Raw genomic sequence first — 13,653 nt, forward strand, 5'->3', positions numbered from 1 at the left:
TACCCCCGATACAAGGTGTACAGGCAGAGCTTCCTTGGTCTGTCGGAAGAGCAGTGATTCCGGATGCCCAGGTTGTCGCTTCGGGTGGGGTCAGACATCTGCAGCCTCCAAAGGAAGACCTGCTCTCTGCTGGACCTGGTGGTCACTCGTTACCAGTTGCTGTCAAAGTCACCACCGCCCTCTCTTTTTTTTTGCTTCCGGATCCTTCCAGGGCTCTGGCGGAGACATATCCAGGATCTCCCAGTCGTGTCGCACAAATGCATAAGGCAGCTGACTGATGGGTTGTTTGCCAGGGCCAGTAATTATGTGAACTTCACCTGTGATGACGCCAGTCAGAATCAACGGGCACTCGGGAATGCGTATCTGGCTGGCTTACCGCAAGTCATTGACTGTACACACGTAGCAATCCATGCGCCCCCCAGATCAACCAGGAGCACTCATGAACTGCAAGGGCTTCCACTCCATCAATGTGCAGCTTGTATGCAAACACAAAAACTGATTTATGCAGGTGTGTGCCAGATTCCCGGGCCGTTCAAGCTCCTTGACGTCTTTGGACCTGAAAGCAGACTTAAGGGGTGCCTGCTAGGAGACAAGGAATACCCCCTTCAAAGTTGGCTGATGACACTCGTGAGACACCCAACCAATGAAGCCCATGAGTGGTACAATGAAAGCCATACGACCACCCAATGTGTCATTGAGCAAGCGAATCGGCATGCTCGAGATGCACTTCAGGTGCCTGGACATAGGCGCCCTTCAGTACATAAGAAATAGGAGCAGGAGTAGGCCAATTGGCCCCTCGAGCCTGCTCCGCCATTCAATAAAATCATGGCTGATCTGATCCTAACCGCCAATCCACTATGACAGGACTATCTCCTGAATCTAACAGAATTAGACACACGAAACAGGAGCAGGATCAGGCTACACGGCCCCTGGGCCCGCTCCGCTACCCACAGGGCCATGACCGATCCGAACCTAGACTCATGTCCAAATTCCTGCCCGTTCCCCGTAACCCTTAATTCCCTTTTCTTCTAGGAAACTGTCTATTTCTGTTTTAAATTTATGTAATGATGTAGCTTCTACAGCTTTTTGGGGCAGCATATTCCATGGACCTACCACCCTCTGAGTGAAGTAGTTCCTCCTCATCTCAGTTTTGAAAGAGCAGCCCCTTATTCTAAGACTATGCCCCCTAGTTCTAGTTTCACCCATCATCTGGAACATCCTCCCTGCATCCACCCGATCCAACCCCTTCACAATCTTATATGTTTCAATAAGATCGCCTCTCATTCTTCTGAACTCCAATGAGTAGAGTCCCAATCTACTCAACCTCTCCTCATGTGTCCATCCCCTCATCCCCGGGATTAACCGAGTGAACCTTCTTTGTACTGACTCGAGAGCAAGTATGTCTTTTCTTAAGTATGGACACCAAAACTGTATGCAGTATTCCAGGTGCAGTCTCACCAATACCTTGTACAACTGAAGCAATACCTCCCTATTTTTATATTCTATCCCCCTAGCAATGAAAGCCAACATTCCATTGGCCTTCTTAATCACTTGCTGCACCTGCATACTAACCTTTTGAGTTTCGTGCACCAGGACCCCCAGATCCCTTTGTACTTCAGTACTTTCCAGTTTCTTGCCATTAAGATAATAACTTGCTCTACGATTTTTCCTGCCAAAGTGCATAACCTCACACTTTCCAGTATTGTATTCCATCTGCCAAATCTCTGCCCACTTACTTAGCCTGTCTATGTCCCCTTGCAGGTTTTTTATGTCCTCCTCACTCACTACTTTCCCTCCCATCTTAGTATCATCTGCAAACTTTGATATGTTACACTCGGTCCCCTCCTCCAAATCGTTAATATAGATTGTAAAGAGTTGGGGACCCAGCACTGACCCCTGCGGAACACCACTGGTTACTGATTGCCAGTCTGAGAATGAACCGTTTATCCCAACTCTCTGCCTTCTGTTAGATAGCCAATCCTCTATCCATGCCAGAATATTACCCCCAATCCCGTGATTTTTTATCTTAAGCAATAACCTTTTGTGTGGCACCTTGTCAAATGCCTTTTGGAAGTCTAAATACACTACGTCCACTGGTTCACCTTTATCCACCCTATATGTTACTTCCTCAAAGAACTCCAGCAAATTTGTCAAACATGACTTCCCCTTCATAAAACCATGCTGACTTTGTCTTATTAAATTATGATTATCCAAATGTCCTGTTACTGTCTCCTTAATAATGGACTCCAAAATTTTACCTACCACAGATGTTAGGCTAACCGGTCTATAGTTTCCAGCCTTCTGTCTACTGCCCTTTTTAAATAAGGGTGTTACATTAGCAGTTTTCCAGTCTGCCGGGACCTTTGCTGAGTCCAGGGAGTTTTGGAAGATTATTACCAATGCATCCACAATCCCTACCGCCACTTCCCTCAAGACCCTCGGATGTAAGCCATCAGGTCCAGGTGATTTATCCGCCTTGAGTCCCATTATTTTACCGAGTACCACTTCCTTAGTGATTTTGATCGTGTTTATCTCCTCCCCCCCCCCATAGCCCCCTGCTTGTCCAGTGTTGGGATATTCTTGGTGTCCTCTACTGTAAAGACTGATACAAAATATTCATTCAGTGTTTTTGCCATCTCCATATTTCCCACCATTATTTTCCCGGTCTCATCCTCTAAGGGACCAACATTTACTTTAGCCACCCTTTTTCTTTTTATATAACTATATATATAAAAACTCTTACTATCTGTTTTTATATTTTTTGCTAATTTACTTTCATAATCTATCTTCCCTTTCTTAATCAATCTTTTTGTTATTTTTTGCTGTCTTTTAAAGTTTTCCCAATCCTCCCACTAGATTTGGCTACCTTATATGTCCTTGTTTTTAGTCGAATACTATCCTTAATTTCTTTACTTAGCCACGGATGGCTGTCTTTTCTTTTACACCCTTTTTTTCTCAGTGGAATATACTTTTTTTGGAAGTTGTAAAATAACTCCTTAAATGTACACCACTGATCATGTATCGTCTTACCCTTTAATCGCCAGTGAGGGTTTCCGGAATGACGGTGGTGTGCTCTGCTCCACACAACACTGTGCAGCAGCGAGGATTGGAGCTGGAGGAGGAACAAGACGCAGAGCACATATCGTTTGCCGATTGAAAAAAGAGAAAGAAAGACTTGCATTTATATAGCGCCTTTTACGACCACCGGATGTCCTAAAGTGCTTTACAGCCAATGAAGTACTTTTTGAAGTGTAGTCACTGTTGTAATGTAGAAAACGTGGCAGCCAATTTGCGCACAGCAAGCTCCCACAAACAGCAATGTGATAATGACCAGATAATTGTTTTAGTGATGTTGATTGAGGGATTAGTATTGGCTAGGACACCAGGGATAACTCCCCTGCTCTTCTTCAAAATAGTGCCATATGATCTTTTCAATTCACCTTAGAAAGCAAACAGAGCCTCGGTTTAATCTCTCATCTGAAAGACGGCACCTCTGACAGTGCAGCACTCCCTCAGTACTGCACTGGAGTGTCAGCCTAGATTTTTGTGCTCAAGTCTCTGGAGTGGGACTTGAACCCACAACCTTCTGACTCAGAGGCGAGGGTGCTAGCAACTGAGCCTTGGTTGACACACATCCAAGGAGGAGGAAAATGAAGACGCCAATACAGCACCACCCGTTCACATTGCTGTCAGGAATGCTCGTATTAATGTAAGATTCAGTTAGATACCACCGCAGGACGGATGTAAGAACCACATCCAATGCCCACTATCTGAGCTACTGGATGGTAAGCATGAATCCTGTGATGATGCACCCTCAGAAGGAATAGGCTTCTCTGAAGATTTGTCATCCGCAAGGTCCATTGAGTGCTGCCGTATGCATGAAGGCCCTGTTGGAGATAAAAGATATGAATTAGTACTGGCAACTTAACAATTGTGCAACTGATCATTATGAAGATGATCATATTTCACTTGCTGCTGAAATCAAGTCAGCATGACTGAGTGTAGTCTGACTTCTGTGTGGATTATATTTGATCCTGTCACCAGATAGCTGGGAGGTCAGCATCTCCCCACCTCCAATGGTCTGGGACGCCGAGACGTCACTGATCTCCAGCGCTTCCACTTCGCTAGTTGTCAGTTGTGAGATCTGTGGAGGCCGACCTCCAGTTCTCTTCCCCTCCCTTGTGTTTTACTCCCTCTTCTGCAACGGGAGAAAGAGCAGACCTGTGAGTGACTGCAATAGCATGTGTTCACCCGATGGGTGCAGTGCATTTGGTGAAGGTGACGATCGGGGAGAGGCATCAAATTGCATAAGGATGAGGGTGAGTGGCAGTGGTGGACAGATAGATGGAGATGTGAGGAAGTGCATAGAAAGAGAAGGATGGGTGCGCTTGCAAAGCAAGAGGGTTTTGAAGAGTGATGTGATGGAGTAGGCTTGACAAGGCAGAGTGAGGGGGGTGGGTGATGCGCACAGCTGCAGGTAGGTGAATGTGCCACTGCACTCATCTTTCCTGACCTGGTTAGGTCATTAAAGCACTTCCTGCAATGAAGCTAGGCGTGTGGCACAATGCTCCTACTGCTGACCTCCTCGACTACCTCCAGCCACGCCACCTTTGTAGCAGCAGCAGGTTTCTTCCTCTCGTTGCTGGAAAAAAGTATCACTCTGCGACTCCTCACTGCCCCCAGTAGTATATCAAGGGAGGCGTCATTAAAGCGAGACACAGCCGTTGACCGTCCTGAATCTATTCTGAAAGTTCTTCCTCTCTGCTTTATACTCCAAATTCCCTCTTTGGATTGACCCTTTAAATACTGGAGTTAAAATTGTGTCATGCAGGTCCTCACCACATCTGCAGCCGCGCAATTGACACCAAACCGGGAAGTAGAATTATAATGAGGTGCCTGCGTTAAAATGCCACAGACAGATGTGCTGAATTTACTTCCCGGTTTCGCACGTGATATTGGACACCCCTGCTCCCAATGCGCCTCGTAGTTAATATCGGGACCATTGTGTCTGGATGGGATGGGCGTGATGGGTCTGATGATTTTCCTTGCCCTTTCTGTATATTCACATGGAAATTCTAGGACCAGTGCATCTGTATGTTCAAAAAAATAGAATAAATTAATAGTGTCTTTATCTGCCTAGTATCTAGGTAATCAACGAATGGATCAAACAAAGAACCATTACCACTTTATTGTGGCTTATTGGAAAATATCACATGGAGGCTAGAAAGGCTGGCACAAAGTTGTTTATGTTCCACTGTATTGATAAGAAGAATTTCCATCCCTTCATCTACGAAGTTCAGTTCTTTCAGTAACTTACAGAGGACAAATACCTAGTTCTGTCATAGACCATACAACAACTTTTGCTCCTTTTCATATTATTAATGGCCATTTAAAGATCAACTTCCTTTTGTAATCGTGCCTCAAGAAATAAGCTTTGATAATCTGATTTTCCTGATCTGCCATTGTTCCAGCATGGAATCCAAATTGCTTAGAATCATAGAATGGTTACAGCACAGAAGAAGGCCATTCGGCCCGTCGAGCCCATGCTGGCACTTCAGCTAGTCTCACCCCCCGCCCTTCCCCCGAAGCCCTGCAAATTTTCTTCCTTCAGGTACTTATCCAATTCCCTTTTGAAAGCCATGGTGTGGAGATGCCGGAGTTGGACTGGGGTGGACAAATGTAAGAAGTCACACAACAGGTTATAGTCTAACAGCTTTATTTGAAGTCACAAGCTTTCGGAGCGCTGCTCCTTCGTCAGGTGAAGTGGAGAGATGCATAAAGACACAGCTTATATAGTCAGAGAATAATGTCAGATGTTTACAGGTAATCTTCCTAACTGCTATTTATCACACCTCGGCAGAGAGATAATCACAGCAATCAAAGGTGTGAATGGTGTCCAAACAGGTCAGTCAGGAAAACATTACATCAAAGAACAATGAGGTGGGGTCACAAGGGGTCAAATGTTGCAGATGCTGGGGTCTGTGTGAAAAACAAAAAAACAGACAAAAAACATTTTTTTTGCTGGAAATCACAGCAGGTCCGGCTGCATCTGTGTAGAGAGAACAAGCCAACGACGACTCGAGTCTGGATGACCCTACGTCAGGTGGGGTTACATGTAGCGTGACAATTACCCAAGATCCCGGTTCAGGCCGTCCTCATGGGTGCGGAACTTGGCTATCAGTTTCTGCTCGATGATTTTGCGTTGTCGTGTGTCTCGAAGGCCGCCTTGGAGAATGCTTACCCGAAGATCGGAGGCTGAATGTCCTTGACTGCTGAAGTGTTCCCCGACTGGGAGGGAACACTCCTGCCTGGCGATTGTTGCGTGGTGTCCGTTCATCCGTTGTCGCAGTGTCTGCATGGTCTTGCCGATGTACCATGCCCCGGGGCATCCTTTCCTGCAACGTATGAGGTAGACAATGGATGAACGGACACCGCGCAACAATCGCCAGGCAGGAGTGTTCCCTCCCAGTCGGGGAACACTTCAGCAGTCAAGGACATTCAGCCTCTGATCTTCGGGTAAGCATACTCCAAGGCGGCCTTCGAGACATACGACAACGCAAAATCGTCGAGCAGAAACTGATAGCCAAGTTCCGCAACCATGAGGATGGCCTGAACCGGGATCTTGGGTTCATGTCACGCTACACGTAACCCCACCTGACGTAGGGTCATCCAGACTCGAGTCGTCGTTGGCTTGTTCTCTCTACACAGATGCGGCCGGACCTGCTGTGATTTCCAGCAAAAAAAATGTTTTTTGTCTTTTTTTGTTTTTCACACAGACCCCAGCATCTGCAACATTTGACCCCTTGTGACCCCACCTCATTGTTCTTTGATGTAATGTTTTCCTGACTGACCTGTTTGGACACCATTCACACCTTTGATTGCTGTGATTATCTCTCTGCCGAGGTGTGATAAATGGCAGTTAGAAAGATTACTTGTAAACATCTGACATTATTCTCTGACTATATAAGCTGTGTCTTTATGCATCTCTCCACTTCACCTGACGAAGGAGCAGCGCTCCGAAAGCTTGTGATTTCAAATAAAGCTGTTGGACTATAACCTGGTGTTGTGCGACTTCTTACTTTTGAAAGCCAGGATTGAGTCTTTCAGGCAGTGCATCCTAACCACTTGCTGCATAAAAATGTTTTTCCTCATGTCGCCTTTGGTTCTTTTGCCAATCACCTTGAATCTGTGTCCTCTGGTTCTCGACCCTTCCACCAATGGGAACAGTTTCTCTCTCTCTGCTCTGTCTAGACCCCTCATGAATTTGGACACCTCTATCAAATCTCCTCTCAACCTTCTCTGCTCTAAGGGGAACAACCCCAGCTTCTCTAGTCTATCCAAGATTTCTCCCCTTTTCTCTCTTCCCTCCCTCCCACCCCCATCCCCCCAGGAAATAATTAAAATTGATTTGATTTGAGAAAACTGCCTTCTACAGACATTGATTTTCATTTGAAGAGTTAGTTACAGGCTTTGATCATACATTAGCTTTAGCTCATGGCAGAATGATTTGAGCACTCCTTAATCCTTAGAAGGGCAAGAGTGACCACTGAGGCAGCGTTTGGAAGCTGGATCTGGTTGATCTATTGAAAACTAAAATGTCACTTTGATTTTTAATCTAAATAAAAGGAAACAATTATTTGTGCAATATTTAAAACCATTTTTATTGTAAAATTCAATTTCTTTCAGGGCAGCATGACTCAGATCCCCCAACAAATGTGCCACCAGTTAGCAGGGGGGTGAAAGGGGCAGCATCTCCTGACTAGAATATTACAAGCATCAATAAGACTGCGTTTGAATACCCTATTTGTTGTTAGACTTTTAAAAAAAAATTAAACTTTTTCTTCCCCGTATTCGATTATCTGCTGCTTCTGATAGAAAAGAGTTAAAAAATATATTAAAACAAATCATCTTCAAAATATCAAAGAGAGTAGTATTGAATAAAATTGAGACAAAGTCCCTTTGTTTTAGATGAAAAAATGCAATTCATTGCAGAATCTAAAATACTGGAAAATGCAACAAATCAAGTGTTAAACATCAAAACTTATTGGGGGATTGTGGGGGCGAGTTGAAACGTGACATCAGCTGACACCCCTCCCCAGGAAAATAAGTCATGTGCCATTCAACACTTGCATCTCCCTTTAGGCTTTCATATAATTATGTTTTCCCCCTCTCCAGTACAAGTGAAGAATTGTTTGGGATAGCTACAGCTTAAATTACAGATTAATACAGACCTGTGTCTTGCTGCACTTATTGTGTATTTACTTGTTTTTGTATGTCATCATAGGCTTATATTGAGGCTTGGGTTGTCTGCTATTTTTGAAGCTGTTGATCAACCTTTATTGATGATAGGTTGGCATATTTAAGCATTGTGAATAAAGATAATTGATTATTGTAATATATCTAGATTTTCAAACAGCCTTCGATAAGGTACCACATAATAGACTAATGAATAAGGTCAGAGAATGCAGGGTCAGGGGACAAGTAGCAGAATGGATAACTAGCTGGCTTCAAGGCAGAAAGCAGAGAGATGGGGTAAAGAGTAACTATTCACAGGGGAAGAAGGTGGGTAGTGGTGTTCCACAAGAATCAGTGCTGGGATCACTGTTGTTGACAATTTAGATTAATGATTTAGACTTGGAATCAAAAACACAATGTCTAAATTTGTGGATGACACTAAATGGGAGGGGGGGCTGCAACAAATTACAAGAAGACATTAATAAACTTGCAGAATGGGCATGTAATTGGCAAATTAATTTCAACACAGATAAATGTGAGGTATTACATTTTGGTAAGAAAAATAAGGAGGTCACATATTACTTGGAAAATAAGAATCTAAATGGGGTAGAGGAGCAAAGGGATCTCAGAGTACAAATACACAAATCACTAAAAGTAGCGACACAGGTTAACAAGGCCATAAAATAGCAAACCAAGCTTATTTCAATAGGGATTGAATTGAATAGTAGAGAAATTATGCTAAACTTATATCAAACCTTGGTAAGACCACACTTGATGGAACGTTTCTAGCAGTTGGCTACGCATATTTTTTAATGTGTTGAATTTTTTAAAAGTACTTGGCAGAAATCCCCCATAATGATTGCAATGTATTTTTAGCCTTCATTTTGTTGAAATCAAAAATGGTAGCCTTTAAAAGCTTTTTACTCCTCAGGAGATTCGGTAGCCTGTAATAGCAACCAATGGAAGTTGCAATACTTTGAAAAATGTAGTACCAAAGTGTATTCATTTTGTATCACTTTTTTTCTATATAGGATGACAGGTAGAGAATTCTTTACACGTTTTCCTACACTTCATCCCTTCCTCCTAAAACAACTGGAGACGGTGGCAAACACAATGGACAGGTAAGAAACTAAAGTGTGTTCAAGGTTGACTATTCGTGGAAAACTGGCTTAGAACTATTTTTGCACCTAAAATAGGCTTATCGTTGCAAAATCCATTTTTTTTCGTATCGTAGAACATGGATGTTTAGAGAACAGAAGGTGGCCCATTGTGCCTGTGGTGGCTTTTTGCTGGAACATTGAAAAACTATTCCCACTGCCCTGCTCCCTCTCCATAACCTTGTAGCTTTTTCTGCTGCTGTGTATTTATCTAATTTTTCCTTAAAAGATGCAATGGTCTCTGCCTCAACCACTTCCTGGGCATAGCATTCCATCTTCCAACAGCCTTCTGTGTAAAGACGTTTCTCCTAAACCCTCTCCTCACTCTCTTGGGGACAGTTTTAAATTGATGACCCCTCTCATCACTGACTTCCCAACCAGAGAAATAGTCTTTCCCTATTCACTCCATCAATACCGTTCATAATTTTTAGAATCTATATTAGTCTTCTCTGTTCCAGTGGAAATTGTCCCAGTATCTCAAGTCTCTGTTCATAGCTATAGTTATCATTCTGATAATTGTTTGTCTCTATGGCTATCATTTTGTACATATACCATTTGTGTTTTGGCTTAAGTTTCTACTTAATGACTGAAACCACCTCTATCAGTGCTCTTTTTCTTTCTTTCCCTTTCCCTCTACCTCATTGTCATCCTCCCCCAAGGTCGTTAGAAATGTGTTGAGGGTGTTTGTTCTCAGTATTTTTCTGTGATAGGATTTTCTTGATGCGGCATTTTAAAGAAGGAACCAAGACACGGATCACATTAAACTAAAAGCTACAGTGAGCCTATTATGGTAGAAAATAGAGTTTGAGAGCACTTGAATAGCAACGATTGTAGTTTTGTGAAGATAATTTGTTGTGTTTTGTGCAAGAATAGCAGAAGCTAATGTGCTAGATTGCACTTCCACTTCTGTCTGCAACAGGCTATCATCCTATATAGGTCAAAAACCTTTGGAAAACATTATAGCTCATGAAGAATATCTAGTAAAATCAGGCATTTCATTCATAAAACAGCCATACCTTGCATTTATATAGCACCTTTTTATTACGTCCGTGAATAATTGAGACACGGACTGCAGGAGTGGAACAAAATAAGTCTTTACTGGTGGAAGTCAATAGTGAAGCTAAAAACACAGAGGCTCACTAGCACCTTTCATACAGGGGTGGTCACTGCCGGTACTGCAGTCTGAGACCAGTTATTCTCTTAAAGGTACATACACAACAATTCCTCCCCTTTTAGATAAACAGTACATAACATTCATTTAACAACTAAATGATAACTAATTACAATCACAATTACTGTTGCTAGATACATTGGTTAAGTTTAAGCAATTATAAGTTCAGTCTTTGAGGAGGCTTCCTGATTCTGTCTGGATAACGCCTCTTTGGGGTATCAGGTTCTTCTGGCAATGTTGAGTCGGGATCAATGTTGTTGTTTGGTTCATCTTCCAATATTACCGGTTCTGCGGTAGCTGCAATTGGAACGTCGATTTCATTACCAGGTGTATCAGACCGTGGTGTGGAGTTGACGTTTTCCAGTGACTCTAGAATCTGGTCAACATGGCGTCTTACAATGCTCTCCCCAACATCCACGGTATACATGAGAGGTCCTTGTCGTGTACAAATCGTTCCTGGCTGCCATTTCTCAGTGCGGTAGTCCCGGGCCAAAACTGGTTGACCTATCTTAAAACTCCTGGTTGGCCTTTCATTCATATTCTGAAACTGCCTGTTCTCCACATCTCTTCGGACGTTTGGCTTAACCAAATCCAAGCGGCATCGTAGTCTTCGATTGAAGAACATCATGGCTGGAGTTTGGTTGGTAACCGCATGTGTCGCATTCCAGTAGGCAAACAAGAAGTTGTCCACCTTGTGTTGTAGGGGTATATCTTCATTACACATTGCCTTGATAGCCTTCTTGAATGTTTGGACAAACCTCTCGGCCAATCCATTAGTGGCTGGATGATATGGGGCAGATGTGTAATGCTTAACACCATTGTTCTTTAAGAACCTCCGGAACTCTTCAGACACAAACTGTGGTCCATTGTCAGAGCAAATCTGTTCAGGCAGCCCATTCCTGGCGCATATGGTTCGTAAAACTGTGATAGTTTTTTCCGTGGTGGTTGAGGACATTTTTATTACCTCTGGCCACTTTGAATGTGCATCCACCGCAATTAAAAACATCGAGTCCATGAAGGGACCAGCAAAATCAATGTGCACCCTTTGCCATGGAGATGAGGGCCACTCCCATGGATGCAGAGGAGCTTGTGGTGGGGCGTTTTGGACCTTCTGGCATCCTGCACAGCTCTTGGTCATCTCTTCGATTTCTCTATCGATTCCCGGCCACCACACAAACGCTCTGGCTAAGTTCTTCATTTTTACCCCACCCAGATGACCCTCATGAAGCTCATTGAGCACTCTATCCGTCAACTTAGGTGGAATTACTACTTTGGATCCACACATCAAGGTTCCTCTGCACACTGACAACTGTTCTCTTCTCGGCGAGAATGCTGGCAGCAGTGGTTCGCCATGTGCTGGCCATCCCTTCACCGTTAAATCATAGACCCGTGATAGTGTCGGGTCATTCCGTGTTTCCTTTCCTATGTTTGCATTCGTCACAGGGAGACATTCCTTGGCTCCCCGGACTTATTGCTTAACGTTTTCTTCATGACAGGAACGATGGGTGTCGCCCACTCGCTCCAGTCGACCTTAGACAACACGCCCGCCTTCTCCAGATTCTCCAGCTCTGCCTCGACGGCTGGGCGAATTGCATATGGTACCGGTCTTGCTTTGAAAAACTTGGGAACTGCATTCTCTTCTATTTTTATCAAGGCGGTTACGCCTTTAAGCATGCCCAGTTCTTGTTGAAATACCTCTTTGGCGTTAGCTAAGATTGTTGACAATCGTCCAGGAGTGACGTCTTCGTCTTTTTTACCATCCACCGTCATTGCATGAATGGAGTGCCAATCTAAGTTTATCTTCCTGATCCATTCCCGTCCCAATAACGGTGGTCCACCATTTGGCAGTATGTAGAGATACAATTTCCGTATTTTCTTGCCGTTGTATTCGACAGGCACCCTTATTTTTCCTCTGGGGTATACTTTTTGCCCCGTATACGTCGTCAAGACGATGGATGTCTCTCTCAAGGGTATGTGTGAAAATAGCCGCTCGTAGTCTCGTCGATTCATGACGGTTAGCGCTGATCCTGTATCCAATTCCATTTTAACTTGGGACCCTGCTATCGTGAGGGTGACCCAAATGGTTCGGTGATCCTCTTTTGCGATTACATTGTGAAGTTTGAGACCGCTTAGTCTCCTGTTCCCTGATTCACTATCGCTCATCTGGTCTTCGGAACTACTGTCCGTCATCTTTTGTACTTTCTTGTACGGTTCCTTAGTAGCCTTTTTGTTGTCGCTGGTCTTCTTCCCAGACCTGCAAACTCGTGCAATGTGTCCCATCTTCCCGCATTGCCTGCATATTTTGTCTTTGGACCAGCAGTCCTTCTGGTCATGGTTAGTTCTGCCGCAGCGATAACATTTTGCAAATCCCCGTGTCATTTCGTGGGTGCCGTATTCCTGTGGTTTTTGTTGAATTTCTGCAGCTCCCCTGGCTGCTGCATCATACGATACTGCCACGCTGAAAGCCTTATCTAGCGTCAGCTCTTTCTCTGCAAGTAACTTCTTCTGTGTTCCTTCACTCAGGAGTCCACAGACAAATTTGTCCCGTCGGGTATCTGCCAGTCCTGCTCCGAACTGGCAGTGCTTTGATAGCTTGCGTAGTTCCGTAAGATACTCAGCATTGCTCTCATCTTTGTGCTGAGTTCTCCTGTGGAATTTAAATCTTTCTGCTATCAACAGCAGTGCAGTGTTTAGGTGTTCCTGTAGGACAGCAACAATTTCGTTAAAACTCTTTGCCTTCGGTTTGGTTGGAGTAATCAGGTCCCGCAATAGGCTGTACGTTCTAGCGCCCATTAAGTTTAGCAATATCGATGCCTTTTTCTCCTCCGCTATTTCGTTTGCCTCGAAATATACCTCGACTCTTTCCACATACGTGTTCCAGTCCTCTATTGTATTATCAAAAGCAGTGATACAGCCAGTCTTCGGCATCTTGCAAATCTAAGATGGCGCCTCCCGCGCTTTGCCTTCTTCCCCGATTTAACAAAATGGCGCCTCCCGTGCTTTGCCTTCTTCCCCGCTGTTGTTAGCGCTGCTTTCCACGGTTTCTTGCGCGTTTAATATTTTTTTTAAATTATTTTCCCGTCGTGGAGC

At 44.0% G+C, this 13,653-nt stretch overlaps 1 protein-coding gene across 1 annotated transcript in view; it reads left to right on the forward strand.

Moving 5' to 3' along the window:
- thada (THADA armadillo repeat containing) overlaps nt 1–13,653 on the forward strand; it is a 502,870-nt gene that overhangs the window by 194,138 nt on the left and 295,079 nt on the right. The window contains exon 26 of the mRNA XM_085980649.1: nt 9,267–9,356. Within this exon, the coding sequence (XP_085836775.1) occupies nt 9,267–9,356 (90 nt within the window). The remainder of the gene's footprint in view (nt 1–9,266; nt 9,357–13,653) is intronic.

Source organism: Somniosus microcephalus, chromosome 3 (genome assembly GCF_052327205.1).
Source record: "Somniosus microcephalus isolate GS21.2 chromosome 3, FLI_Smic_1.0, whole genome shotgun sequence".
In the NCBI taxonomy this organism is placed as follows: domain Eukaryota; kingdom Metazoa; phylum Chordata; class Chondrichthyes; order Squaliformes; family Somniosidae; genus Somniosus; species Somniosus microcephalus.